Source organism: Mycetomoellerius zeteki, unplaced genomic scaffold (assembly GCF_001594055.1).
Source record: "Mycetomoellerius zeteki isolate Tzet28-1 unplaced genomic scaffold, Tzet1.0 scaffold426, whole genome shotgun sequence".
Classification (NCBI taxonomy): Eukaryota; Metazoa; Arthropoda; class Insecta; order Hymenoptera; family Formicidae; genus Mycetomoellerius; species Mycetomoellerius zeteki.
Genome location: NW_017257421.1, coordinates 506,481 through 533,235, shown reverse-complemented (window position 1 = coordinate 533,235; position 26,755 = coordinate 506,481). Strand labels below are relative to the sequence as shown.

Genomic DNA, 26,755 nt, shown 5'->3' with positions numbered 1-26,755 from the left:
GCCATTGTTTACGCCATTGTAAATATCGCATCACTGATTGGTTGCTGCTCCACTGCTTGACGCTTGCTGCGCGTCCAGTGTGAATTAAGGTGCCTTTTCATGCTGACGCTCGACGCTCATTTTCAGCGTCAAAATAGATCGTGCTGGATTTGCTGGATTCATACTGCATCCGATTTTCGTTGTACGACGCTCCGCATCCAATCAGAAAACAGGATTTCGATGATACGAAGCAAAATTCATCGGAATCCTGTTTTCTGATTGGTTGCGGAGTGTCGTACGACGAAAATCGGATGCAGTGTGAATCCAGCACAAGCGTCAATTTTGATCACGTGATCTATTTGACGCTGAAAATGAGCGTCGAGCGTCGGCATGAAAAGGCACCTTAATAGTCGTCAATTTCTATCACGAGACTTATTTTGACGCTGAAAATGAGCGTCGAGCGTCAGCATAAAAAGATACCTTTAGGCATTTGTGTAGCTGCACATTCAGCGGACTCAACTATTGAGTGAACGCTCGCTGTTATTGGTGTATTCTTTTAGATCATCCAATAAGAATTTTAGATCTAGAAGAATACGCCAATAGCAGCGAACGCTCACTCAGCTGTGGAGTGAGCGTTCACTGCTGAACGCAGCCATTCTATAAACGTCCTTGTCTATGCTTGCCTGTTTGAGGTTGTGTTGTCCGAAGTAGCGGTTTCGACTAATTTCGACCACATTGGACAGTATTTGCAGTATAAAACTCTTTTATTGGCAGAAATGGCTGAAGCGATGCGTCAAACTGTAGCTGGAATGCTCAAAGGCATCGAAAGGTTCGTCGCTTTTCATCCCTGCTGCGTTTTTAGTCCGCACAAATAATTTTTCTATAACGTGTTTTCACGTGCTACTCGCAAGTGTTTTACCGCATACGAATGAGGAATTAAAATTTGTCAATGTGATTCTTATTGTATTCTCTTAGGCTGCTTTCCTTTTAAGAGACACAGTCGACAAAAATTTTGTTTTATATTTATTATTCATTGAATGTCAAGGAAAATAGAATGACGTTTATGTCAATCATTGTATCCCTTGAAAGGAAAATAACTGATAGTTGCTTTCCAGTTTCATACAAGTGTTGATTATTGAGTCTAAAGTTATGTACTTTGTGATCTCAGATAGTGACGTTATTATTTGCTTACTAAAATAAAGTTATCGCATAACATAATATGAGTTAATAAGACAGAGAAAGATCTTGTCACAACTGTCGAACCAATTTGATTTTCCTTCATTCATATTGTTAAACACAAAAATCCAAAAGACACGTATTTTTTTATTGGTCCAATTTGAGATTTAAGGGGTAAAAAAAATCTCAAAATTTAATAAGGATGGGGATTTTTCAAAATATTACATTTTTGTAAAATCTAGATAGGTAGTCATAAAGTGTATAAAAATTTTTGTTTTGTCTAAAATATTAATTGGAATCAAATATAATCATTAGCTTTAAGAGTTTATTTCACCTTTTAAATTTTAAATTCGGCCAATATAAAAAAATCTGTGTCTCTTAATTTTTGTATTTAATAATATTTCAAGAAGAATTGATTTCGGACAGTTGAACATGCCAGTGAAACATATGGTTTCAAGCTTGTGCAGATTGCAGAGGTAAAAATTTAATTAAATCTTATTTATTATAATGAAAAGAAACATGCATTCAACTGAATTATGATGTCGCAAATCTGAATTTTGGTGTAAATAGAAAGCAATTATTAATCTATAATATATATTTACGATAATTATTTAGAACTAGTTTTTTTCTTCTTGTATTGGCTACAGTGAATGTGCTTTCAGATACAATCCAGATAACCTCACGACTTTAGAGAAATACGTTGAGATACAATCCAGAGAAAATGCTTATGATCTGGAGGCAAATTTGGCTGTTCTGAAACTCTATCAGTTAAATCCACACCGATTCAACATGGACATTACGTGTCAGATATTGTTGAAGGCATTGACCAATCTACCGCACACTGATTTCGTGTTGTGCAAGTGTTTGCTCAGCGAGAAACTTGTAAGCCTCAATTAAAACATACAGGACAATTTTCTTTTTTTGTGAAAGTTATTTACATGCAGTTGCGTTGATCTCTAGATGGCAGAAAGCCCCATTAATCAAATCATGTATCTGGGAGATATCTTGGAACGATGCGACTTTCAGCATTTTTGGGATAGGGTGTTATCTATGTCAGAGCTTTGTGATAGGATTGTAGGTTTCCAGGATTCGATAAGAAAGTTTGTGTGTCATGTAGTAGGAATCACGTTTCAAACGATAGATAGAATACTCCTGGCACAATTGCTTGGTGGCGTGGATGGTATGATATATAAAGTTTTTATTTGTAATATTGCATGAATATATAAAGTTTATTAAGCTTCTTTCTTTACAGATGCTACATTGAAACATTGGGTGAAAAAGTATGGTTGGAAAGAAGAGAATAAAACGATAATCTTCGTTGCAAATCAAGACGAAAACATCAAAACCAAGAATATCACTGAAAAGATTGATTTTGAAAACGTGGCAGGTTTGATGGCTGCTTGTCTGTAAAAATATTAGTGACTATTTTCTAATAAAATTTATTACACAATTATCACTCATAATCAATTGGTTTATTAAAAAATATTGTTAACAAATTAATTGATTATGAAAATTCATCCTCTCTGTGTACATTTAAAAAAATTTATTTTATAAAAAGATGTATATGTCGTAATAACAATCTCTTATTTACGAAAGATGTTTTATTTTACAATTTGACGTGTCTCTGATATATTTTCTATATCGTTTGTCTTCATTGTCTCATCTGTTTTTACATTAGCGTCTTCTTCGTGGCATTTGTCAAAAATTTTTTTTGTATGATCTTTCTCAATTTCCAAGTTTTTACTGCTACATTCGTTTACAGTAGTTGCATTGGACTTTATATTCTCTACTTTGTGAGCAGCCGATAAAGCGGCCTGCGTTTCCGCTGAAGTATCGTTCTTTAAGATTTCACGCAGAGCCATTGTGGCATAACTGCTAGACTTCAAACACATTTCTATAATCAACGCTTTGTTCTTTCCATCTGAAAATAGTTCATATAGTTTGAGTTATTTTTAAAACAAACGTTTCGAGTAAACGTAAAAGTGATTGATTTACTTGGTTTATCCTGTGGAGACTTAAGCTTCCTCATTTCATCGATATCTGATAAGATTAGATCGTCATGTTTATTTTCATAATGCATAATCTTCCAAGATAGATTCGTTGGAATTTCTAATATATTTCTATAAGCACCACTTAAACTGTACTTTCTAAAAAGAGAGAGTAAACGATAGTAACAATTTATTGCAATATTATATAAGTGAACTTACTCACTTGTTGTTTTGTTTAAGATCAGTAGTTAATCCATCCTTGGCTAAAAATTCGTCGTACCAAGCTTTTGCATACGGCGGATACGTAACTTTCCATCCAGGCTGAGGCATGACTACGTCGGCCAAAGTGTAATTCGACAAATCTTCTTCTGTAAGAATTTTCACTGTTGGAAAATCCTGCTCCGAATTTTCTTTGTTCACTTCATTCGAGGTTGATTCAATATCTTTTTCTTCGACAGAGGTAACATCAGTTTTATCTTTAATGTCTTCATTATCATTCAAAGGATAATCCGTAGTTTCGTCATTTATAGTCTCTTTGCAATTCTGTTTGTCATAAACTAAATCTCCTACGACCACTTCTGTTCCGAACTGTTTTATCCTTCTCGACACGATGTGATTCCATACGAAACTTTGATAAGCATGAATATACATTAATCGAATGTTTCGAGGGATTGAATCAAGTACGCCTAGAGGATTTTTGTCACCCGATATTTGTAGGCCTTTCAAAAGTCTAGCTTCAATTGTATCGATTCTATCGAGCTTGGCATAGGCAGCACGGGCATCCTTGCTTTCTGCATAGATTCGTCTAACCTCCGCCAATTCATTATCCTTTTCCGGCCGTGGTTTCAAAATCAGTTCAATCGCTTCATGCCATTTACCTAATAAAAGAGTGCAATATACATAAATTACATAAAAATATAAAAAACAACTGAGCAACTAAAGCCTTAACAATTTAAGGTCTTTAGTGGCATAGATAGTATTTATTATCCTTAAATAATATTTCTGGTGCGAATTTATATACACATTCTGTCCTGCAATATAAATTCACATAAAAAAATATTTTTTAATATCTAGACTGTTAAGGCTTCAATTACGTTGTGTATTTATATTTGCGGTTTTAAGACACTTTGTTTAAACAAAAATGTTGTCTTATATAATAGAAAACAGTGATTACACACCCTGAAGTAGACATTTCCCGATTTCGTGTGTGGGTATAGTAGGTACTGATCCAAATCTTTGTAAACCGTAATAATTAATGAAGCCATTGACCTGCAACGACTTCATTATTTGCTCGATCTTTTCGTCTGTCTCACAGGCATTTCTCAGCGCTATCCTAAACTGATTACCACTCAGCATTCCTAATTTCAGGCTGTCTTTAGCGTATTTAAAATTTCCTACATACACACCGCGTATACTTTTACCAGCTCGCAATATGTTATGCGGTTCTACCTTTCTCAAACTAATCCACTGAGTCGTCCAGGCTCGGCGGTCTTTTGTGCCGGCGTAACAAAAGTTATTCGGCTTTGATCGTAAGCTTACGGCCAACTGGTTCACAACGCTTATTGTATCCATGTTTACTTTGTGCAATAGAAAATGACAGTAATCTCCTCCACATCTGCTCCAATCTATTCTCCTATCTTTGCGAATCTTGGGACCTATTATAACAATAAAAAATTATAAAGAAGTCTTTTTTTGTATAAGGAAATTACAACTTACCATTCGTATCATTTTTAGTATTCGGCACAATCGTGAGGAACTTTTTATCGCCCTTATCTACTGTCTGGCTGACGACATTCGCTAATTTCTTTGCAATTGTATGAATAGTCCTACGTTCAACTTTATCAATGTTAGTTACGTCGATTTCCACACTCGAAGGATTTTCCTTTCCCAAAGCTTGCAGCTGGTCCCATATTGTCGGTGACACCGATGCTTTCAGATCTTCGAGACTTTCGTCGTCACTGGGATTGCGCGGGATTTCTTGATGAGTCAGCTTGGCCACTTGTCCATCAAGATCTATCTCATTGACATGAAAGTCGTTGTACCTTTCTTTAATTATCGCAGAAAAGCCAAGGTGCTTGCTGATATATTCCGTAATTCCTATGTCAGATTCTTTCAGTCTACTGCCAACATCCAATTTGCTTCTCTTCACGTTTTCTCGTGGGGATCGGTCTAAGGTGCGTTTAAAGCTCCGTCTGCCAAGCTTGTTCTGATAACCGCCTTTGGAGAAACAATCGCCATTTAGATCAATTTCGATCAAAAACTCTGATTAACTTAATTAGGATTATTAAATAATATAAATAAAATTATTAAATTCAATAATGTGAATAAAACTATTAAATTAAAAAAGATTAATAACGACTATATAACTGTACTAAAAAATTTGTCTTAAGCGATTCTGCTGGTCGAAAAACTCCATAAACCATTAATTAAGTTAATGGGAGTTTGGTGGAAGTCACCCTTAACAATTGCAGCAGGAAATGTTTGTTATCAAAGATTATAAATGATATTATCCCACATCGACATGTTTAAATTTATTTTTAATTGTATTTATACTGTACTGAAGAAGACTGTGAGTTGTGAAACATTTATGAAATTATATTATTTATTTATTAATTAATTAAATTGTAATCTCTTAACACTTTGATTTACTCTTTTTGTCGTTATTAAGATTGTTTTGCAAATTGTCGAGCGTTACTACATCGTTTATTATAAATGATGTATCGTTTATTATTATAAACAATAACATAGCGTTATAAACGATAAATTACCTCTCCGCCTTGATCCACGGAAGTAGCGATTCTTGCTATTTTCGGCAGAACGTCCGTCTGTATTGGTGGACATCGCGATTCGGTGAACACAATAATAAGTGAGAAGATTGTTCACAATCCTTTTACAATATCAAGTGATATTAAGTCCAAAGGGTCAAACGGTCAGTTATTATGTTCGCCGCGAATGTCGGAAATTCTTCTTCTTTAAATAAATGGCATCTGTCTCCGAGAAAAATCGGAAGGAGGACAATACAGCCAAGACTAGTGGAACGTCAGTAATACGTCAATGTACAAATAATATAACAATACGATATACATACAAACATAACCACGTGCCACGCCGCCATGTTCTTTTTCTGACGTTGAACCGTACCGCCATCTCGCCAGGGTTTCTCGAGCGGCCGAATTAAAATCGATACTCGCGATATATCGATTTCAATCGCGCGGTCAACTTCAGCGACAGCGCGAAAATTTCTCCTGACAAAATGGAGTCCGGTTCCCGTCGAACTAGTCACGTATATTGTAGTATTTCGATACGAATGAAGTAAAATGGGTAAATATTTAAGATAAAATTATAAACTTTACTTTAATACATTGCATACAGCCATTTGTTTCTAAGTTTTACAAATTTATCTCGACAATATAACCTCAGTCACGCTTTTATATCTTCGATCCTGTCTTTGCGGATATTTTTGTCCGTTTTCCAATTCCGCTGCTATTTTCGTGTCCCTAAACATAAAAGAATATTAATTTCGAAAAGTATAGTCGAGAATCATAATTACGACTAAAACTTAGTGCGTTTTATTGGCGATGTTAAATGTTTGGAATGTATAATTGGCCAATATAGTGGGTTAATATTTGGCCAATATTGTGCCAATAATTGTGCTACTAGAGAAATTCATATAAAGAAGAAATTCATATAAAGTCATACAGAATAGATTATTTCAGCAATATTATGTGGCAATATTGTAATATTCCAACAATATTGCAATCGTAAACAATTAATGTTCCTAAACCAATTAATGTTTCTGTATTATATGAAAGAATACATTTTATCTCAGTCGTCACATATCTAACTGATACATTTTATTTTCGAGGACGTCAAGAAGAAAGGATCATAGTCTATGCGGTAAAGAGAAACGATTTGTTCTGAACTGTCGAAGCGTGTAAATAAAGCACATAACAAATTCTCTTTTCGTTCAGGAAGGAAAAGAATGGATCCGTGAGAAACGAGCCAAGAGGTAGTCAACGCTGATTGTGCGTGAAAATGCCGGGAGAATAAGCATCGTTGTGTGGAAGACAACAATAAAATGTGAAAGCATGATAAAAGCGTGCGTGAAATGGAAGACAAGGTGGTGAAGGACCAGAATTGGGTCTAGACAAAAAGAAATCTCAAAATATTACGTATATCGTGTTTCTTTCGCGAGAAAATATTATGCAAAAACCAAAAAGAGATCAAAACATTCCATAATCGACACTAAACAAAATAATATAACATCAAAATCTTATAATTTCATATTCAACAATGTAATTGTTATGTAACTCCCCAGACAATATATACACATATTAAAAAACGAGATATACAACGTCTTAAAAATATCTAAAAGATATCTTTAAAACTTATGTCTCAATTTTAGATTTTGTATTATTTGGAATCATGTGTTATATATAATATATTTGTATTGTTAAGTACAAAAAAAATAGGTTTGTTTGCATTGCTTGCATTCAGAATTTTCGCTTCTTCTTTTCTCAACGCTTGAATACATATATTTATCCCATTTTAAGTTCAACATTTTTTGGGGATTTTAAGCAATGCGAATGAACCTTACATTGACGTTATGTTACTTTTAGGTTGTGTCGATTAGTATTTAGGCCCGGTCCACTAATGTAATTTATTAGATTTATTCCAATGTTCATTTTTACCAATGTAGTTTAATTTTAATCTTGGTTCGACTAACTCTTCATCTTTTTCTAGTTCTAAGAATTAGAGAAAGATGAAGAGTAAATTGAACCGAAATTAAAGTTAATCTACATTGATAGGAACAGGCATCAGAGAAAGATAATTAAACCGAGATTAAAATTAATCTTAGGCTGCTATTTCATTTGTGTGTGTTTGTCGTACGACAAATTTTTCAAGCCTGTTGATTGGCTACAAGATAGAGAGATCCAAGGAACCAGGAGAGACAAAGAAATCCTTGGATGTCTCTATTCTATAGTCAATCAACTTGAAAAATTTGTCGTATGACAAAAACGCACAAATAAAATAATAGAATTCAATCGTGAAACCGAAACATGTAATATGTATTTACTTTTGCCTATTAATTAATTACAGAGTATTATATTTTTATCGTAATTTTCGCGTTTTATAATTTTTAATTTGATTCTAATTATATTCCAGATAGCACAGAATATTTATGATAAATATTTATTAATATTCATTTTGTGAAATGTTATATAGATATTTCATACATATTTTATATATTTTTTTAAGTATTTTCATAGTATTTACTATAACATTCTCATAATAAATATTTCATAATATTTATAATAAATGTTTATGATCTGTGCAATCTAAAAGAGACCACAAAAATAATATATTTACAAAATATTTAAAATAAATCTTATAAATATTTATAAATATTTTTTGTAAATATTTTGTAAATAATGTGTGCTATCTGGGATGCCTATATTCTTTATATTGTTTTTGAAATAGCACCATTACATTAGTGGAATCGGGACTTAAGGATGATTTTACAGCCAAACAATGTAAAAAAAATCGCGAGGTGAGAAAGGAAAATTTTATTCGGGGCGACAGAAAGAATCTCCGAATAACGGTCCTGGGGTGGACGCACGCACCCTCGCGGAGCACGAAACGATCAGGTGGGCGAAGGGAGGTGGGAGAGGGAGGGCATACGCGCGCGGATTACTACGGGGGCGGAATGGTGGGGAAGGGAGGAAGGACGCGCCGTCAGTCCAACGCGAACCTCGGACGAGTGTGGGTCTCGCGCGCGCGCGTGCGTGCGTGTGATTTGCCGTCGCGTTTTGCATCAGTGGGCGTAATCGGCGCCCGTCGTTGCGACAATCGACGCTGTTAACTGTTTCTCACCCCGACTTCGCGTAGCTGACCGTCCGTTTCGCGTGGCAACCGCGAGAAAATCTCGCGGTGATAACCGCGGAGTGATAAAACCGTCATCGGGTGCCGCGCGTTACGTCGAGAAGCGTTCCTACCTCGCGCGACGATCCGCGATGCAGGCACGAGTGTCGCGAACTTAGCCGCGTATTACGCGATTACTGTGCGCCACGACTTAACGTGACGCAACGCGACGCGGGAAAAATCGGATGCGCGTGTCGACGAAGAGGAGCGGGGGTGCCGACGCGGGATGAGCGCGAGAGAAGTCACCCTCTACGGCGGGTCCCCGTGGGGCTTCCGCATGCACGGCGGCTGCGACACGCATCAACCCCTGCGCATCTCCAGGGTGAGTGAACGTCAACGATATGTCTGTCGCGCTCTCACGTGATCGCAGAATCGAAATAAATTGCATTGTTATTTTTGGAAGCTTACGACTTGAATGTATCTGCGCGTTCCCTCTCGCGGTCACGTGATCGCGCGAATTTTTTAAAATAAATACGATTATTTTAAGGATGTAGATTATATACAGAATCGATTTTCTATATATATATATATATATACATACATACATATATATATATATATATCTTGATAAAATTGAATTTACAAATAACGTTACATTATAATGACATGTCTATTTTATGAAACTATAATTATTGAACGAAATACGTCTAATCCCCATACATGATGCTAATTGTTATTTATGATAATTATTTGCTTGCTTTAAAGCAAGGTGCGCCAGTCCTGCAATTTATGCTCGATGCAATGCATGCAGAATGAAATAGTATACGTAATTATAATTACATTATATCTCGAATTTGAATATTTTATGAAGGCATATTGCTATAATCGTTAATTAACAAATATCGTATTACACATATATATAGCTCAATCCGCAATACCGATTCATCCGCATTATTAATGTCGACCAACTCGAATTTATTCGTTGGAATATTTCCACGTTTTGTCACGAAAACGTCACGAAACATAATCGACGAAAAAAAAATCAAGAATAATAAAAGGCTCTAAAGAATATAAATCACCAAAGTACAAATTAGAGCCAATACTAAGTGTGTGAATTCAAATTCTTTATTAAATAACAAATTAATTAGACGTTTCGAATTCGATCCTTCGCTTTTAGGTTCTCTTCAATAATTACGAGACTCTCATTTGGTTGAATCGATTAATTTCTTATTTATGGGTAAACAAATTTTGATGCAATAAAATAATTTAGTTGAAGCAAAAAATTTATATTATCAAAAACAAATAAAACGTTACAGTAACCAAACTTTTTGCTTCAACTAAATTATTTTATTGCCAAATTAAGGATTTGTCTTTCCATATCCAAATAAGAGATTAGTTGATTCAACCAAATAGGATTCTCAGTGTATAAAAATGAAATATATTTGATGACTGAAATTATTACATGGAAATTAAAATGAATATCGCAGTCAAGTACATTAAAATAGAGTAAGTCACGCTGAGTTTCATAAGACGCGAGTGTGTCAACATTGATAAATTTCTTGAAAAATGAACTGGTAGTGGAATCTCGTCAATTATTAATCCGTGTTATATCGCATCCGTAGTTTCATTTTAATGTGAGCAGTTTAACATTTTCTTTAACGAATCGCAAAAAAGAAATGAGAGAAGAGCACGAAATGGGAGACAAAGGTACGAGAACGAGCTTCTGCTCGTTATTATCCAATTTTAGTCGCATCTTGGGGTTAACCGTTTATCACCGTAAGCGGTGAAACGAGATAATCGCGCGAGTGGAAAAAGTTGCATCGATCTGCCCCGCGTTGTGCGGTATACTTTTATCACTGAACACGCCACCGTAATTTTCCTTGCGACCACTGTAAATCCGTACCCACTTTCGTATCAACTCCATCATTCTATAGACGACTCTTCGAGTTTACGAGAACGGAATCCGTCCTTATATTTCTCATTTTTTTTACAAAGATACTTATGATGGTATTACGTATTCAGGACGAAACGTTGCGCAATTTTCCAACTCACCGCCGTAATTTTCTTTGCAATCATTGTAAATCTGTGTTTACTTTACGTGTATGTAGACTATTCTACGCGGAAAAAATTATGTCGTATTAACAGCATTAATCAACAGCAGTTTAAAAATAACTTCGTTTATTTAACAACAGTATTATTAACATTAAAAGTATCAATATTTCTTGCTTGCTAAAAAGCCCAAGTTAATAAATTAATATGGAAATGAAAATAATGAAAAACTAAATATATTTTATCAGTATAATGGACACGTATTTTTATTACTGTTATTGAATTAACAAGATTATTTTTAATTAATAAGACTGCTGTCAGTTATGCTATTAATACAATATTACTTTTTCTCTGTATAGACAATTCTTTTAGTTTATGAGAATAGAAATTTTTTACATTTTTGTTTATAAAGATGTAAAATAATTTATAAAAAATTTATAACTTATAACATATAATATTCGAGATGGTGCGTTGTACAATTTTCAAATGCACGATTAGAAAATACATGCAAAATAAACGTGATAGCTTCCTGTTTATCCGACATAAATTAAGATGAGATCGATAATCTATTCAACACGTCTAAGTATTATACGTAATACAAGATGATGCGTAATCACGGAATTCTGAAATACGGTCGGCTAGTTAGATTTTAGATAGTTTAATGAAGCTACGGCGAAGGTCAGCGACAAGAGAGAGCCTTGACTTTTTTGCCTCGTTCTACCTGTCATCACGTATCTTCATGATACCAGCGAATTTCGTTCTATTCGAGTAATTTTTTGCTCTTTCGCGTTAACCACATGTCTAATGTCGATTATACAAAATGGCCACACAATTAGAAATTAGGGAAACATTAAGGAATTTTGTAAAATTTTCTGGGAAATGAAAATTCTCGATTTTAAAGATGTTTAATATATGTACATTACACAGTTTTGGAATACTACCAACTTAATACTTGCATGCAAGCAGTGTCACCAACATTAACCCTTCATGGTCACACTTCTAAAAAGCCACACGATGGTTACTCTGAATTAAAATAACCCGATCTTTAAAGTGTTACCAAATCGACAGTATTAATTTCATCCTTTAAGAAAATGGAACAGTGGCATTTTTGTGAAAAATTTAATTTTAACACTAAAACAAAAATCGTAAACATGTATTAGAATTTAGCGTGAAAGTTACATATACATCGTCTTTCACGCTAAATTTTAATACATGTTTACGATTTTTTTAGTGTTAAAATTAAATTTTTCACAAAATGCTCGGGTCATTTTGACCCAGTGTGACCATGAAGGGTTAATACACTGAGAAAAATAGTTTGATTGAAAATGGACAAATTACAAAATTCTGATTAAATCAATCAGAACTCCGGTTATCTCAACTAGAATTTTAGTAGATTTAACCAGAAAATTTTCTGATTAAATTAATTAGAAAATTTTCTGGCTAATTCTACTAAAATTCCAGTTGAGATAATCGGAATTCTGATTGATTTAATCAAAATCTTCTGGTTTGTTCATTTTCCACCAAATCCTTTTTCTCTGTGCAATAATTTACGTTGCTATGTTAAATTTCTACAAAATATTTGTTGTTCTGTAGTTTCCAAATCAGGAAAATACTCGGATGAAAATTTCAAAATATTATTGAAAGCATCAGAGAAAATCATGAAATTTTGTCTGGAAACGTTACAGAATTTTAGGACGAAGAATTTGTGACAATTCTGTTATGAAGATAACGCGAATTAGAGCGACCGTGAGGTAGTTTCGCGTTAATTCTGGTACGCAGAACAGTGTTAATAAAATCGAATATCATTTTCTAAAATTTTCCGCTGTTAAAATTGATGCAGTTGACAAATGTCGAACATCTCTGATCCACGTTCTCGGAAGCATTCATGATCCTAAAGCTGACGTTCTTGGAATTGCTATTATAATTCCGTTCCGTCTGTCTTTCTATTTAGGGATTGAGATTCGATACATAGCATGCTACGTATATTTACAAGTTGGTAGTCAGCAGTATTTCTGTCTAATCAAACTTCGATTCTGTCACGTTGCAAGTCACGTGTCGTGCTTGCAAAACCGCGATAGAAAATTTTTTCGGTGTCAGTTTCGAGGACATTTCCCACGTGCGACTCTCGTCCGCTATTGCTACGCGACACGCGACCTTTTATTATGTAACATAGGTGATGTTGTGACGCGGCAAATGATTCATAAACGCTACAAGCGCGCAAATTGCGGCGCATACCGTGAAATAGGACTTTGTTTAAATTGTGTATCATGCGCGTGACGCGAATATAATATTTACAACGCTAACGCGCGATAAGAGCGTTTCAAGCTCTGGATGTGGAAATATTATTCTTTCCCGGCCAACGTGGATTAAAGATCGCACTGAAATTGCGACAGTTCACGGTTTTTGGCACGGCACAAAGCATGTCTATCATCGGCTTTTCCACAGTTTCTTCTGATAACGATAGTTTACTCACAGACCGAATATTTTAAGACATATTTACGATATTCTTAGATAGAACAAAATCGTAATAAAATCAAGATAACATCAAGTAGAAGTTATTTTAAGAAAAATTATAGTGATGTCATTTGATATATATTTGACGATGATTTGGTGATGAATTTTTTGATAATGACTTTTAAGCAATTTTTTTTAATTAATAAGTCATTATGGTTTTTCCTAAAATAATTTCTACTTAATGTTATTTTGCTCTTATTAGAATTTTGTGTTCTGCTTAAGTTTAACATTCGGCTAAATTATGTGTTTAGATCAATTCGTTCGAGCGGTTTCGTGTTTAAATCACTAAAGAAAACATTTGCTTCATAAACGAATACGAGAAGAGAATGTACAAATTTACAAAATATTTAAGGAAAAATTTATTTGTTACATACATTTATTTATTTACATACAAATTATATACATTGTTACACTATCGAGCAATCTCGAATTTGTTGCCACTGAAAGCACTCGAGTCGAAGATTACAGACACCGCTGTGTGTACACAGCTTAAATTCAAGGCTTAGTTATACTCGATCAGTTAATGTTGCTCGACGAAGAGGTACAACGATGTTCTTTCACATACAGCTTGTCCAAGCACTTATCAGTGCCGTCTGTGCAGAAAATTATCCTCTCTTGAATGAGCAGCACGTGTTCGGCATTAACGTTTCGTTATATATATATATTTCATATCACGTCGAGTGTTCACGGGATATGTGTCGTATATATACTGGCGAATTAAAGAAGAGTCGATTTAGGTATCTTAAGAATGAATGATCCGCAGTTATTTGGATTTAGCAGAGACCCGAGTTCAATATACTCCGATCACGTACATTTATATTACATTCGTTTTGTGAGCGATAATATGTGGGTTTGAAGAAGAATGAAAACAAAGTATCTACACTGAAAAAAAATATAGTCAATTTTAACAAATATTTAGTTCAATACTGCCAACTAAATATTAAAGATATATTTGTTTGATACAAGAAACATTAATTTGATTTAACAATCATTCTTTTTACTGAACAAATATTTATTTACTGTAAGTAAATGTTTAGTTGGCAGTATTGAACTAAATATTTATTAAAATTGACTATATTTTTTTTCAGTGTACAACTCAAGAATAAGATTGATAAGAATAAGAACAAGGCGTGTTTGATGAAATAGCATAGGAAAAATTAAAGTTTATTTTTTATTTATATTTTATATGTACAATAAGAAGATAAGTAGACTTAAGCATAAAACGACTCTTTGTCTATAGTTCTTAAAAATTATTATATCTTATTCTCTCAGAAAGGATTTCTGATAACGAGATAAAAAAATATACTTAACGTATTTCATCTTATCGCAATCTTAAGCGAAGTCTACACAATAAATAAGATTTTAAGCCGCAAAATTTAAGCTTTAATTTCGTAAGAATTTGATTATTCACAGTCGAATGAGAGAAGAATAATCGACTATAATTAGTCAATTTCTTACAGCTTAAAGTTCAAAACTTAAATTTTACCTTTTAAAATCTCATTGTAAATGATGCTTTTTACAGCACAGAAATAAAACAATATTAAGATAAGATTAATACTTTGTATTTTCCTCTCTCGGATTATAAGTGAAATCGACTTATTGTCTTTAGATAAGAGTATATAAATTTATGGGTCAATTCTAAGCAGAATCGTAAGACTCATAATGTGTTTTCGTAAAACTTGTAAGAGAGAGAACAATTATGACTAGTATTCTAATTTTATGCGTATGTATCGTAAGACTTACGATTATTCGTAAATATCTTTGATTTCTTGTAAATTTTATGGCTAGTAAGAAGCTGTCTGCAAAAATATTGTATAAAGGTATAAGCACTTAAAAAAATTCTTACAAGTCTTACAGGAATATGTTACGAACCTTACGATTCTGCTTAAAATTTAGGCATTAAATTTATGTATTCATGTGTTTGGAATATCTGTACTCGATGTTATAATTCACGACGCTGACGTCATAATATTTGGCACAAAACCGAAGTCCGAGATCATTTTATTCTAGTTTAAAAATTTTCCATTCAAGAGTAAAATATTCCTCTGTTAATAATAAATATGATTGTTCTATTAATATATCGATCCTATTTTACGATAGATTGAAGAGTATAATTTAACCTAGAAATTTTCCATGTGTGTGTGAATACAAGTTATTATAATTATCTCAACTAATCGAGCTGCATTTCGAAAGCGGAAGGTGAACCGCGAATACGAAAGCAGGAAGAAAAATGAAAACGGAAGAGTAAATGGCTCGACATTGACATCGCATTTCAAGGCCGCACGTAGGCAGAAACTGGCACGCATCCGTGACGCAATCGTGTGTGAACGTGTGTAACGCGAGGAGCGTCTCGTGCCACAATTAGCGCACGTCATTACACACCGCGAAAGGTAAATGCGCAGCACACCGGTTTCCAGTTGATCGACGTTACGCGATGACTTTTCTCTTCTTTTTCTCCCTTTTTTCTCTCCTTTGCCAGGTCGTTAACGCGGAAGTCATCGTCCAAAGCCTTGTTCTCGCGCGCATTACTCCGACGCTTTTTTCTATCCATTTTTATGTCGGCGGTCTTTTTAATCTTTATATATGAGCGAGCCTCCTCTCTCTCTCTCTCTCTCTCTCTCTCTCTCACTCACAATTGAGAAAGTGTACTGCATAAGTGCCGGAGTGTAATTGTTAAAGGTGTAGCATGAGCGGATGAACGAAATGAATTTAATCAAGATTTATTCCCGGCGACAGAATGGAATGTTGTAATAGGGAAATTGTTGGAGAAGCTTAAAGAACTTAAAACGCCCTTTACGAGCGTGTGCCATTTTTTTTCTCAGGCTCTGCTTCATCGCCGTTGGAATTGCCTCGGTTGATAATAGACGGTTTTATGCTCATGAGCGCAAATGGATTAAAGGCTACGTCCCGCTTCTATTCTTCCGTCCTGCGGTGGTCTTGATTAACACGCTGACCCTGTTAATAGCTACTGCGAATCGAGCGCTAACAATGTAGCACGACACGTAGGCTAATTATCCCTCAAGAGTACATCCCTATCTGCACAATTTTTATACCGATAGTTCCAATAATAATTCTCTCATATTTAGCGTTTGGTCTTTAATTATAAATATGCAGGGTGTTTACAAAGACCGTGTGCAATTTTAAACTTTAATAACTTTGAATGTTTATATGATGAAAAGGTCCTACAAACTGCATTTAGGAGTTTAATCACACAGCTTTATCGTAATATAGTCTAAAAACATTATTTTAATTCATTCCAATCCTTTAAATACCGTTTATTGTATATATGTTCGAAATTATTAACGCTTAAAATTGTATAATATAGTCTAAATACATTATTTTAATTTATAATTAACTCAATATCGAGTACACATAAAAAAATCTTAGAATTTCAGTATTTAAATGCCATTTTTCGCTTGCATTTATCATGTATGTATCCAAAGTTATTAACGTTTAAAGCTGTACGTGAACATAACAAAAGTATATGCATAATTCGGGCTGTAAAATATACAAAAATAGCGAAGTATACAAATTTCATGTGCGTAATCCATCGTCAAGGATTAAAAGGTATCAGCCATTTTCGATGCTTTCCACGGGATCACGAAGTTGCAAAATCTATGGCGTCGCTAAATCTGCGCTATAAATGTTAATAAGGCCGTTCGACCAGGAGCCGACACGTTTCATGAGGACTGAAGTTCCACTTTAAGGCCGATCTCTATCCTAACAACCGTCCTGGCCCTGTTCCAAAATTCTACTCTCGCGATCTTATCCGTTACGTTCCAATGGACCGCGCCGCGCTGCAATATTTCGTTAAACGCCAGAACGTCAAAATCTTTCCTTTCCGCTAAACCGAAACGTGCGATTGACTTCGAGGCAAGGAATTCCCCGTCAGTATTCGACATTTTACCGAGCGAATTAGCATTACCGAGGAGCCCGAAATCCAGCCTGTTTCTTGCGGAACACGTTGTTACTTCGAACTTGCGTAATGCAATTTTGAGCAGAATTTCGAGACTTCTCCGATCGACAGCATTACGGGTATTCCCCCGTATTTTCCACGAGTTTCGTGTTTCCATTTTAATGAAAGATACCAGAAGTAAAACTTCGTATATTTGAGCAGCTGCACTTCGTTGCTTTCCGGCAAACGATTTAATTTATGCGCATATTTTTTTCTCTCGTAACAATTTCACGGAATATGCCGAAACTTTTTTTTTACGATGACGGGGGTCGCCTTGAAACGTGTCGAATGTATAAATAATCGCGACCTTTTCGATTTGTAAGCGCGCGCGGATAACTTATCGCTATGTTGGGCGATGACGGTGGTTAATCCAACGAAAATAGACACGCAACACGATGGTGTTTAGTCGTTGCACCACCGCAATACGTCATTGTTCGCTCGTCGTAACGTCCAAGTCAAACTATAAACGTTCGCGCTCATCCGCGCGAGCTCGAGTAACGGACTTTATTATGAAAGCAAATAAATTATACGGTGTACCTTATTATTCCTCGCGCACTTCCCGGTGGCGTGTCGCGTTTTAGATAAGCGTGAATCGCGACGTGACTTCTTAGATTAAACTTTATTTCATTATACTTAGTATTTTTTTTTTCAAGTATTATATAGAGATTCTCTTCTCATTGCTGAGTACGCAAGTCGAAAAAACATTGATTTAACGTCAAGTTTCCATCTGGCATACGGTATCGACTGACTTGGGTATGTGAGAAACACGATATTTTATTGTATTAACCTTAGAACGCTATCGATACGTAAAACATACAAGTGAACGAGGTCATTGAGCGCTAAGCCAAGCCTTCATGGTCATAAAGAAACCCAATCTACCTCGCTAAAAGCTAGGACAAGCGGAGACAAGTTTTTAAAAAATTCTGCCTGTATTATGTATCAGTTTTGAAACCTTGATGGTTAGAATAGTGGATATTATACCAGAAAGCAAGATAAATAATTTCAATTTTTAAAAACTTTTGTATTATTATTTTGTTATATTATATATTTAAGTTTAATTTATAGGAGATAACACTCATATAATTGAACAACATATTGTCTAAATTTTCTGCAGTGGAATCTTTCACTCTAAAAAGTGAAAATTGAATTAGTCTTAAAAAATAATGGTTCAATTTCCAATCTTTAAGAGTGAGATTCAGTCTAAAAGTTTTAGAGGGTCTATATTATTTTAAGATAGAAATATTGATGGCTTATTCTTTCTTTCCTTTTAATTAATAATTTGATTATCTGTGTTTATAAAAGTGTTAAATGATAAACTTGTGTTACATTAATTTTAACAGTTCATATATCCGTAAATCTATCATAAGTTCATTAAATTTATTCAAAATTTATTTTGAATCCTAGTGAGTTTAATACTTCAATCAAGATTATTAAATTAAACCAAATTCGATTTGTTTGTTATATTTTTCGATCAATTTTATAATATTTTTCAAAAGAAAATAAATTCTTGTTTTGAGTATATAATAACAATTAATAAATATATTTTAAGATTATTATCAAGAAAAAATTCTCTATTAAAGATAACCGTTACTTACTTAAATAAAGTAATCACTTTTCTTAGCAATAGAATATTTGCGTGTGTATGTAAAATTTACGTATCAATAAGAATCTTAAATCATTCAATAGCGATAGCATTCTGGGGTTAAAAGTGCTTATTACGATACATTAACCCGTTTCGCATCCATCGATGGAATGTTTCGGCTCGACGTTCTTCCGACGTGCGCAAGTAGGATGCACGTTATAGGAGCGTGAGTGAGCAAGAGAGGTTAAGGGTTAAACAGCTCAATGCAATTTTTCCAGCGTGCATAGTTGATCGCTCGTTACGTATCGGCTATTTAGAAGCGGGCAGCTGCGTCTGCTCTCCCATTGTACGGTATCAATTTGGTGTACTCGACCTTTCGACCCCGGGGCAAACGGCCATTAATTCACACTTATCTCCCGCCGCGTGCACTCGTCTTATTTACGAGAGATTTCACCGCGTGTATACACTCGGCGGACAGCACACGACGCGAGTCTTATTGACTCTCGGTGTACTCTCGATCGGTAGATGCACCGCTGGATGCGGCAGTCAGCCGCGGATGCCATTACGTTAAAAATAGATATTCACCGCGGTCAAAGTATGCGTTAACCTCAATGGGTTCGATTGTGCGAGCCTCGCTTCTTGGTGGAATTTCAAACGCGCGGCTGCACGTCGATCGCGTTTGAACGCGGCCGACATTCTGATTCGCCGAAAATCATTTTGACGTCCAGTTGAATTACGTGCCGTGTGCTCGAACCGGTTGGCAATTGAATAATAATTACGATAATTGAAACGACAATAACATTTGCTTCGTTGCGACGTACTAACGCGTGATGAAATATATTTGTAGTAAATTTACATACTGACTCGATATAAATTATGCTTTCATACGTTCGTGCGGGAATGCGAGCTTAAACATCTTGTGCGGTGAATTATCACGCTTAAATTCATGACGATTAAAATTACAGCGCTACATTTAACTTCGTGCCGGATGATTCCAAATTACATTATTTGTATGAGCATTTCCGCGCTGTTTAGACCACAGGAGATGATGGAAAGAGAGAGCGAGTTGAAAGATCAATTCGTTGTTCAATGCCGCGAGCGTGGAAACGCTCTCAGCCTCGCTAACAAAACTCGTTAACGGCGACAAGTAACACACCTCGACACGCGAGACGCAATACTAATAGAAATTTATAATAGCAAGTATTTTGCACAGGGAACAACGATCATTGTCATTGGCTACGTTTACACCGTGCGTTTAGGCCGCGGCCTATACAATAGATGCCCTTGTTTATCCTGTATATTAAACAAAGACACCTATCGTATAGGTCGCGGACTAAGCGCACGGTGTAAACGTAGCTATTAATATATCTATGCTCTCTCGGGGAAGAAGGAAGAAAGAGAAATCTTGGAGAGCACGAGGTGGAGTCGTCCGCGTCGTCGTCGCCGTCGCCACGCGCGCTTTGCTCCTTTCTACCGGTAAAAGTAATCGATCGCCGCCGCCTGCAGACTCGCGCAGCACTCTTGCAGCTCTGCACTCCGGGCAGCATAAGAGTAGGCGTCGGCGCCCCGCGTCGTACTTACGCCACTGCGGCATTGGCCCTAAGCGACGTCCACAATGAGATTTTGAAGCGTAAAATTTAAGCCTCAAGACTTAAAAAATTGATCAAGCATAGTCCATTATTCTCCTCACATTATGATTAATTAATTTCTTATGCATAAAAAATATCATTCTAAGAAAAGTGATCACTCAATTAATATTCTTTTTTAAATAACGGTTATCTTTAATAAAGAATATTTTCTTTATGATAATCTTAAATGCACTCCAAACAAGAATTTATTTCCTTGTGAAGAATATTATAAAGTTGAAGAAGCGACTTGTATAATAAGTAATTCTAATTTTAATTTAATAATTTTGATTGAAATATAAATTTCAGAATTTGTTTTAAATAAATATGACGTTTGTAATGAATTATAGATTAGCTTATAATAGATTTGAGGACATATAAATTTTAGAAATACTTGAAACAAGTAATTATTCACAGTATGTATTTTTTTGTATGAATGGATTAAGGTTTAAAAAGCTTAAGTTTTACGTCTTAAAAATTCATTGTAGACTTTAGGGACATCCCGTTCCAGCACTGATATTTTTTCTCTTGATACTACTTTTTCTCTTGAAGACCCCTTCTCTGTTACTTTTAACGACGGTGGTCATATTGTCATTTTTTATCATATAAAATTTATGCAGCAACAAAATGTAATAACATTAACACCGTCGTTAAGAACGTTTATAAAATAAGGGTTTTAATACCGTTGGCAATCATTAGGTATTTTCCAGCAAGAAATGTCACTTGCGTTTCTTGCTGGAAAGCATGTTTTATTTCAGAATATTAATTAAAATTTCAATATCTCTCAAGGCTGCTATTTGATAGATTCGAATCATGGATCGTTAGATATTATCAGAAATATCTCTCAGAGATACCGACGCCGCGTGACAATAATAGTTATACACGGAAAAACTCTTTTGCTAAAATATCTAAAAATTTGGCATGCCAATCTAAAAATAATTTTATTGGATTATCAAAATAATTATGTAGGACGCTCAAGCTTGTTCATAGAATGTTAAATCTTCTTGCAGCATTACTTATGTTTGAATTTTCCACATAATTATTTTAAAAGTTCAACAAAAAATTATAATTTTGCTAGACGCAGATCTGAATATATATATTCAGATCTGCGTCTAGCAAAATTTTTACATATTTCACCAAATCGTTCTTTCCGTTTAAATTCTTCGTAATGATAAATTTAATGAATGAAGGTGTCAATATCATTGAAAAGCCTTTGGGAGCGGTGGGACGAGATATCGCTCGGCTGTTACCATAGAATTTAATAATTATGTGCATTCGATCGCGAATGTAAGTTTAATGTCCGGTCATAAATTCGCTGACGACCTTCGCCGCGCGAATAAACGCGAAAGCCGCCGCCCGGACTCGCCTCTAATGAATGATGGAAGGCGCAATTCCGAACACCTGATAACACCTTTGTTCTCTATCGCTACGAGAGCGCGATAACGACAAGGTCAGGGAATATATTGCCGTGACGGCAATCACGATACCCACGTTTACGATCCCGGAGCGTTTATCCCAGGGAGAGAACGCTCTTTGTACATACATTATGTCAGGAATCTCGCGAAGGTTTACTGCACCTTGATTGCACGTCCGCTTTCGTAACGGCTGCGCGTTCGCGTCGAGTAAGAAATTCTTCGGAAGAAAAATTCCACTCAGAGTTCTCGTAAGGACTTAAAAAATATGAGGGAGAGACGCGTCACGATGGTAGGATCGTCAATTACGTCAGCAGGTATCTGGGCCACTGGGTTTAAAGGGTTGAAGACCCTTTTTGGCGTAATCCCAAAGCGAGAGAATCGACGAGGGGACGGTCAGCCACCTCGGTCGCAATGGCGCGCGTTTCCAACGTGGTGAAGGCGAAGGGCCTTTGAATGGGCTAGGAGCAAACGGCCGCTAATAGCATTTTGACGAGCCACTCGTACAACGTATATGACCCCGGTTAGGTGTTGTATGACGACGGTTAGGTTGCGTCGGTCTGACGGTGTGCGTTCTGCGGGCGCAAGAGGGGCCCCTGTTCTGGGCTCTTTAGTTGATTGGTCATTCCGGCGGGAGAGTCAGTGACTCACTCGGGCCTGCATTCTGCCTGTCGACGTTGCCCTCACCCAGCGAGAGTGTGTTGCTTCGCCCCGTTTCGAACTAGCGCTCACTTACGCCCGCATAACATGGGCTACGCCTCTCCGCAGCCCTGTCGTCTACTCCCGATACTTATCGTCGTAGAACGAGTTAGCGGCCAGGGCCGTGACCGACGAAAGACCCTGAAAATTTTATTGGAGAATCGGAAAAATCGTGGTATTTTTATTTCCTTTTCCGTTCTTTGACCTCTAAGGTAGGTAGCCGCAACACCTCACCTAGTTAGCTTAAAAACCTTATTGCTTTGGAAGAGGAAAATAAAAAGTATTGCCCAGGAGTCTTAAAATTCATTATTTTTACATTCTTCTATTTCGCAAGAGAATAAATAATAATTATATATACTGTTAAAAAATATAATTATGAACATAAAATTTCTTTGGGATATCCTGAACTCCTTATCTACACTGTTAAATTCATAATGTCAAATTACATATTCAATTTAAATTATTTTAATCATTTCTATAGGTCTCTCGTTACTGTTCCTATTCAATATGTCGTTAATTTAACTAAAACAATAGAGTTAAATAATTCAACTCAAGGAAATTTGTTGACTTAAATTTAGTTTGTTATTTATGCACCAAATGCATATGTTAATATGGACATTGTTTACTTTGAAACTAACCATGGAATGTGGTACACACACTGATTTACATTTTGACATATATTGAAGTTGAAAATAACAAAATGCTATTTAAGAGAGAGAGTCATGAGATTAAGTTGCCATTAAAATAGAGTTCAGCTCTTTAAATTTCCTAAAATTTCATGTCTCGTCTTTTCCTTCTATCTTCGCTATTTCTGTCTTAAAACCCCATTCTATTGCGTAAACGTAGTTGTAAGTGGTCGTATTTGTAAGAATTGACTAATCACAGTCGAACATTCTCCTCATATTTGACTGTGATTGGTTAATTCTTACAACTACGCTTACGCAATTGTAGAATGGGCTTTAATCATAATAAAAATTTATAAATATTGATACGAGATATCGATATTGGATGCTTCAAAGTTAAAATAGTTTTGTGACGAGAACTTTGCGGAGAAGGGTGACAGGTTCCACCGAAATTGCACCGAGGAATCCTTTCCTCTAACGTGCCGTCTTTCCCGGCGTTCCACGCTCCGTTCCTTCCTTCGGAGTCTCGATAGAGCCTCGCTATTACGGGCCTGAGGGTCTCATATGCCTTCGCCGCGTCGAGGCAGTCGTGCCGTCGTTTCTTGGGCCAGTGGCAGCGATTCCTCGCCCGTGTACGATCGAGAGACGTGCTCCGACCGCCGCTCGTTCGAAGAAGCGCACGTGTTTCTTCAGACCGCGTAATCACATCGAATTCGCGATCGCGTGCTCGTTATCGGAGCGCACCTCGATTCGTATCTGCCGTTGCTAATGGATTTTTAATTCCGCGCTATCGATATATCGTGGACTGTGTAGTGGAAACGGGGAGATTGACGCTTTATCGAATTTACGCCGTTGTTTTGACGTCAATGCCGAGAATGACGCTGATAAAAGGAATTATTAAATACGTCGAACCGTTTTGAAGCAGAAACGGACGTATGAGTCATTATCGATGACACGGAACTCGATAGCGGCTTTTTTCTTCGTACGGAAACAGGGAAAGCTCTGTGCCACGAGATACCGTGCGTCGAGTCCTCGGAGAGCGTCCGGGAAAACGCGCGTGGCCGAGAAACGCGGAAGTCACGCTCGTAAAGTGGTCGTGGAATATTCGAAGTGCACGTCCCAAGATTATGCGCAGGCAGTGCCGAGGATAGATGAATTTCTCGCTCCAACATCTGCGTGGCATTAAATAAGAGAAACGAGTAAACGATGCTTTAAGAACGTGACATTTCCTTCCGAAGACGAGAAGGAAAATTCGAGATTCGTCAACGCTCCTCGCGAAGCAACTCGGGGGTGAAACTGTATCAACTGGTGGAAACGAAATTGCATCCGGCGTTGCGGTTTGAATCGTGCGACGATGATTTAGGAAAGTGCATTTGTACGAGCCGAGCACCGTCGCGAAGACGCAATTGCGCGAGGAGACTAAGGAGCACCGAGATCGCGATCGACAAAAATCATTTACAATGGTTCACACGAGTTACGCACAGTGGGCCTGTTTGCCGAGCACGTACCGGAAAAAGGTATCGTACGCTTATCCCTACGTGCTTCCGATTTGCGCCCACTGAAAGAAAACATTAACCGCTGCAGCAAATTAGATGGTAAAATATGGCATAGCATTTGTAATTGGCTGCAACAGCCAGTTTTTGGTTACAACAGTCAATTTTTGGTTGTGTTAAACTATCCGCAATGTCAGTATAGGATTTCGATAGGCTAACGCAACCAAAAATTGGCTGCTGTTATTAATTAAAAATGCTATGCCATATTCAGTCAATCTTTTCTTTCAGTACACATGCCGAAGAAGAGCGTTAACCCTTCATGGTCACACTTCAAAAAAGTCACACGATGGTTACTCTGAGTTTAACAAATCGTAAACGTGTTAACTTTGGAAAAATGAATTTTTTTACTTAAAAAATTATAACTTTTTAAATTTATAATATTTTCAAATACACACTGAAAGAAAAGATTGGCTGCTCCAGCAAATTAAATGATAAAATGTGGCATAGCATTTTTAATTGGCTGCAACAGCCAATTTTTGGTTGCGTTAGCCAATCGAAATCTGTCTATACTGACATTGCGGATAGGCTAACACAACCAAAAATTAGCTGCAGCAATCAAAAATTGGCTGTTGCAGCCAATTAAAAATACTATGCCATATTTTACCATCTAATTTGCTGCAGCAGCCAATCTTTTTTTTCGGTGCAGTATTCGCCTAATCCTCTTGAGATGGTATACCTTATACTGATCTTATTTTGACCCACGGTGAAGGGTTAAACGTTCGATAGACACTGTCTACAATGAGATTTTAAGTGAATCCTGAAGTCATTTGTACGTGTTTTATCGATTATTTTTTAAACAAATATTTTTCTAACTACCTTTATAGATTAAAAAATTTTTTCGTAATAAAAGTATAAAATATAAACGATAATGTAGTCCAACGACGACTTTATGTCAAAAACGAAAAAGGTTAGAAAGTTACAGTTTTTTATCGCCTTCTGGAGTCGACTCGTAATAATATTTGCTTTATGTAAAAGTTTTGTACTTTGTACGTATAAAAAAATCTTGGTTTGGACCAGGGATTATACGAACGATGTTAAGTTCTTAGAATTTGGGTTAGTATAGGGTTACCACAAAATCAGGGAAAAATCAGGGAATTTTCTGGAAAATAAAAATTCTTGGTTTTAAAGAAGTTTTATGTGTGTACATCACATCTACGTAATTTTGGAATACTACCAACTTAACAACATGTGTCCATAATATGTAAATCATATGAGTGTAGGTTCTACTAAATCGATAAAACAGATGACTAGTATTTCCAAAGGCATAAAACTTAAGCTTTAAGTCTAAAACCGTAAGAAACTGACCAATCATAATCGATTATTCTCCTCACATTCGATTGTGATTGGTCAATTTTTTACTACTTGAGACTTAAAGCTTAAAATTTACGCCTTAAAATAATAAAATCTCATTGTAAACGCCGCTTTAAAGAAAATAGATGAAACGCTTGTCGCTCGTAACACAAGAATAATTCAGAACGAAGCGGATTTGGCGTTGAGCGAATCTTTGAAAAGGATCCCTGAGAATAATTTTACATAAAAACCGATCATTTATCTCGCGAATGTCTGACCCAGTTCCCTTTTTTTTCCTTTATCTCGCGAGACCTCTCGTTTATGACGAATATCGCGAATAGTTTCCGCGAAGTGAGATTCTCGCCCAGCCGGCGGGGATTACGTTTCTTCGCGAAAGGTGCCTCCAATTCCGTAACAATCGTAACTCAAACGAGCGCCCGAGGCTTTA

The 26,755-nt window shown here is 36.0% G+C and overlaps 3 protein-coding genes across 3 annotated transcripts in view; 2 read left to right on the top strand and 1 right to left on the bottom strand.

Annotated features, from left to right (window-relative positions):
- Positions 1 to 653: 653 nt before the first annotated feature.
- Positions 654 to 2,631, top strand: eIF3k (eukaryotic translation initiation factor 3 subunit K). Its single transcript, XM_018454101.1, has 4 exons — positions 654 to 808; positions 1,818 to 2,037; positions 2,116 to 2,335; positions 2,408 to 2,631. The coding sequence occupies exons 1-4, from the start codon at positions 756 to 758 to the stop codon at positions 2,563 to 2,565; spliced, it is 651 nt and encodes a 216-aa protein (XP_018309603.1). The 5' UTR covers positions 654 to 755; the 3' UTR covers positions 2,566 to 2,631.
- A 50-nt stretch (positions 2,632 to 2,681) lies between these two features.
- Positions 2,682 to 6,463, bottom strand: Pus7 (pseudouridine synthase 7). The gene is made up of 6 exons (XM_018454125.1): positions 5,912 to 6,463; positions 4,860 to 5,360; positions 4,322 to 4,798; positions 3,367 to 4,021; positions 3,151 to 3,302; positions 2,682 to 3,076 (listed from the first exon to the last, which is right to left on the bottom strand). The coding sequence occupies exons 1-6, from the start codon at positions 5,982 to 5,984 to the stop codon at positions 2,757 to 2,759; spliced, it is 2,178 nt and encodes a 725-aa protein (XP_018309627.1). The 5' UTR covers positions 5,985 to 6,463; the 3' UTR covers positions 2,682 to 2,756.
- A 2,350-nt stretch (positions 6,464 to 8,813) lies between these two features.
- Positions 8,814 to 26,755, top strand: part of LOC108726513 (uncharacterized) — a 96,679-nt gene continuing 78,737 nt past the window's right edge. The window contains 1 exon segment of the mRNA XM_018454126.1: positions 8,814 to 9,387. Coding sequence (XP_018309628.1) covers positions 9,292 to 9,387 — 96 coding nt within the window. The 5' untranslated portion in view covers positions 8,814 to 9,291.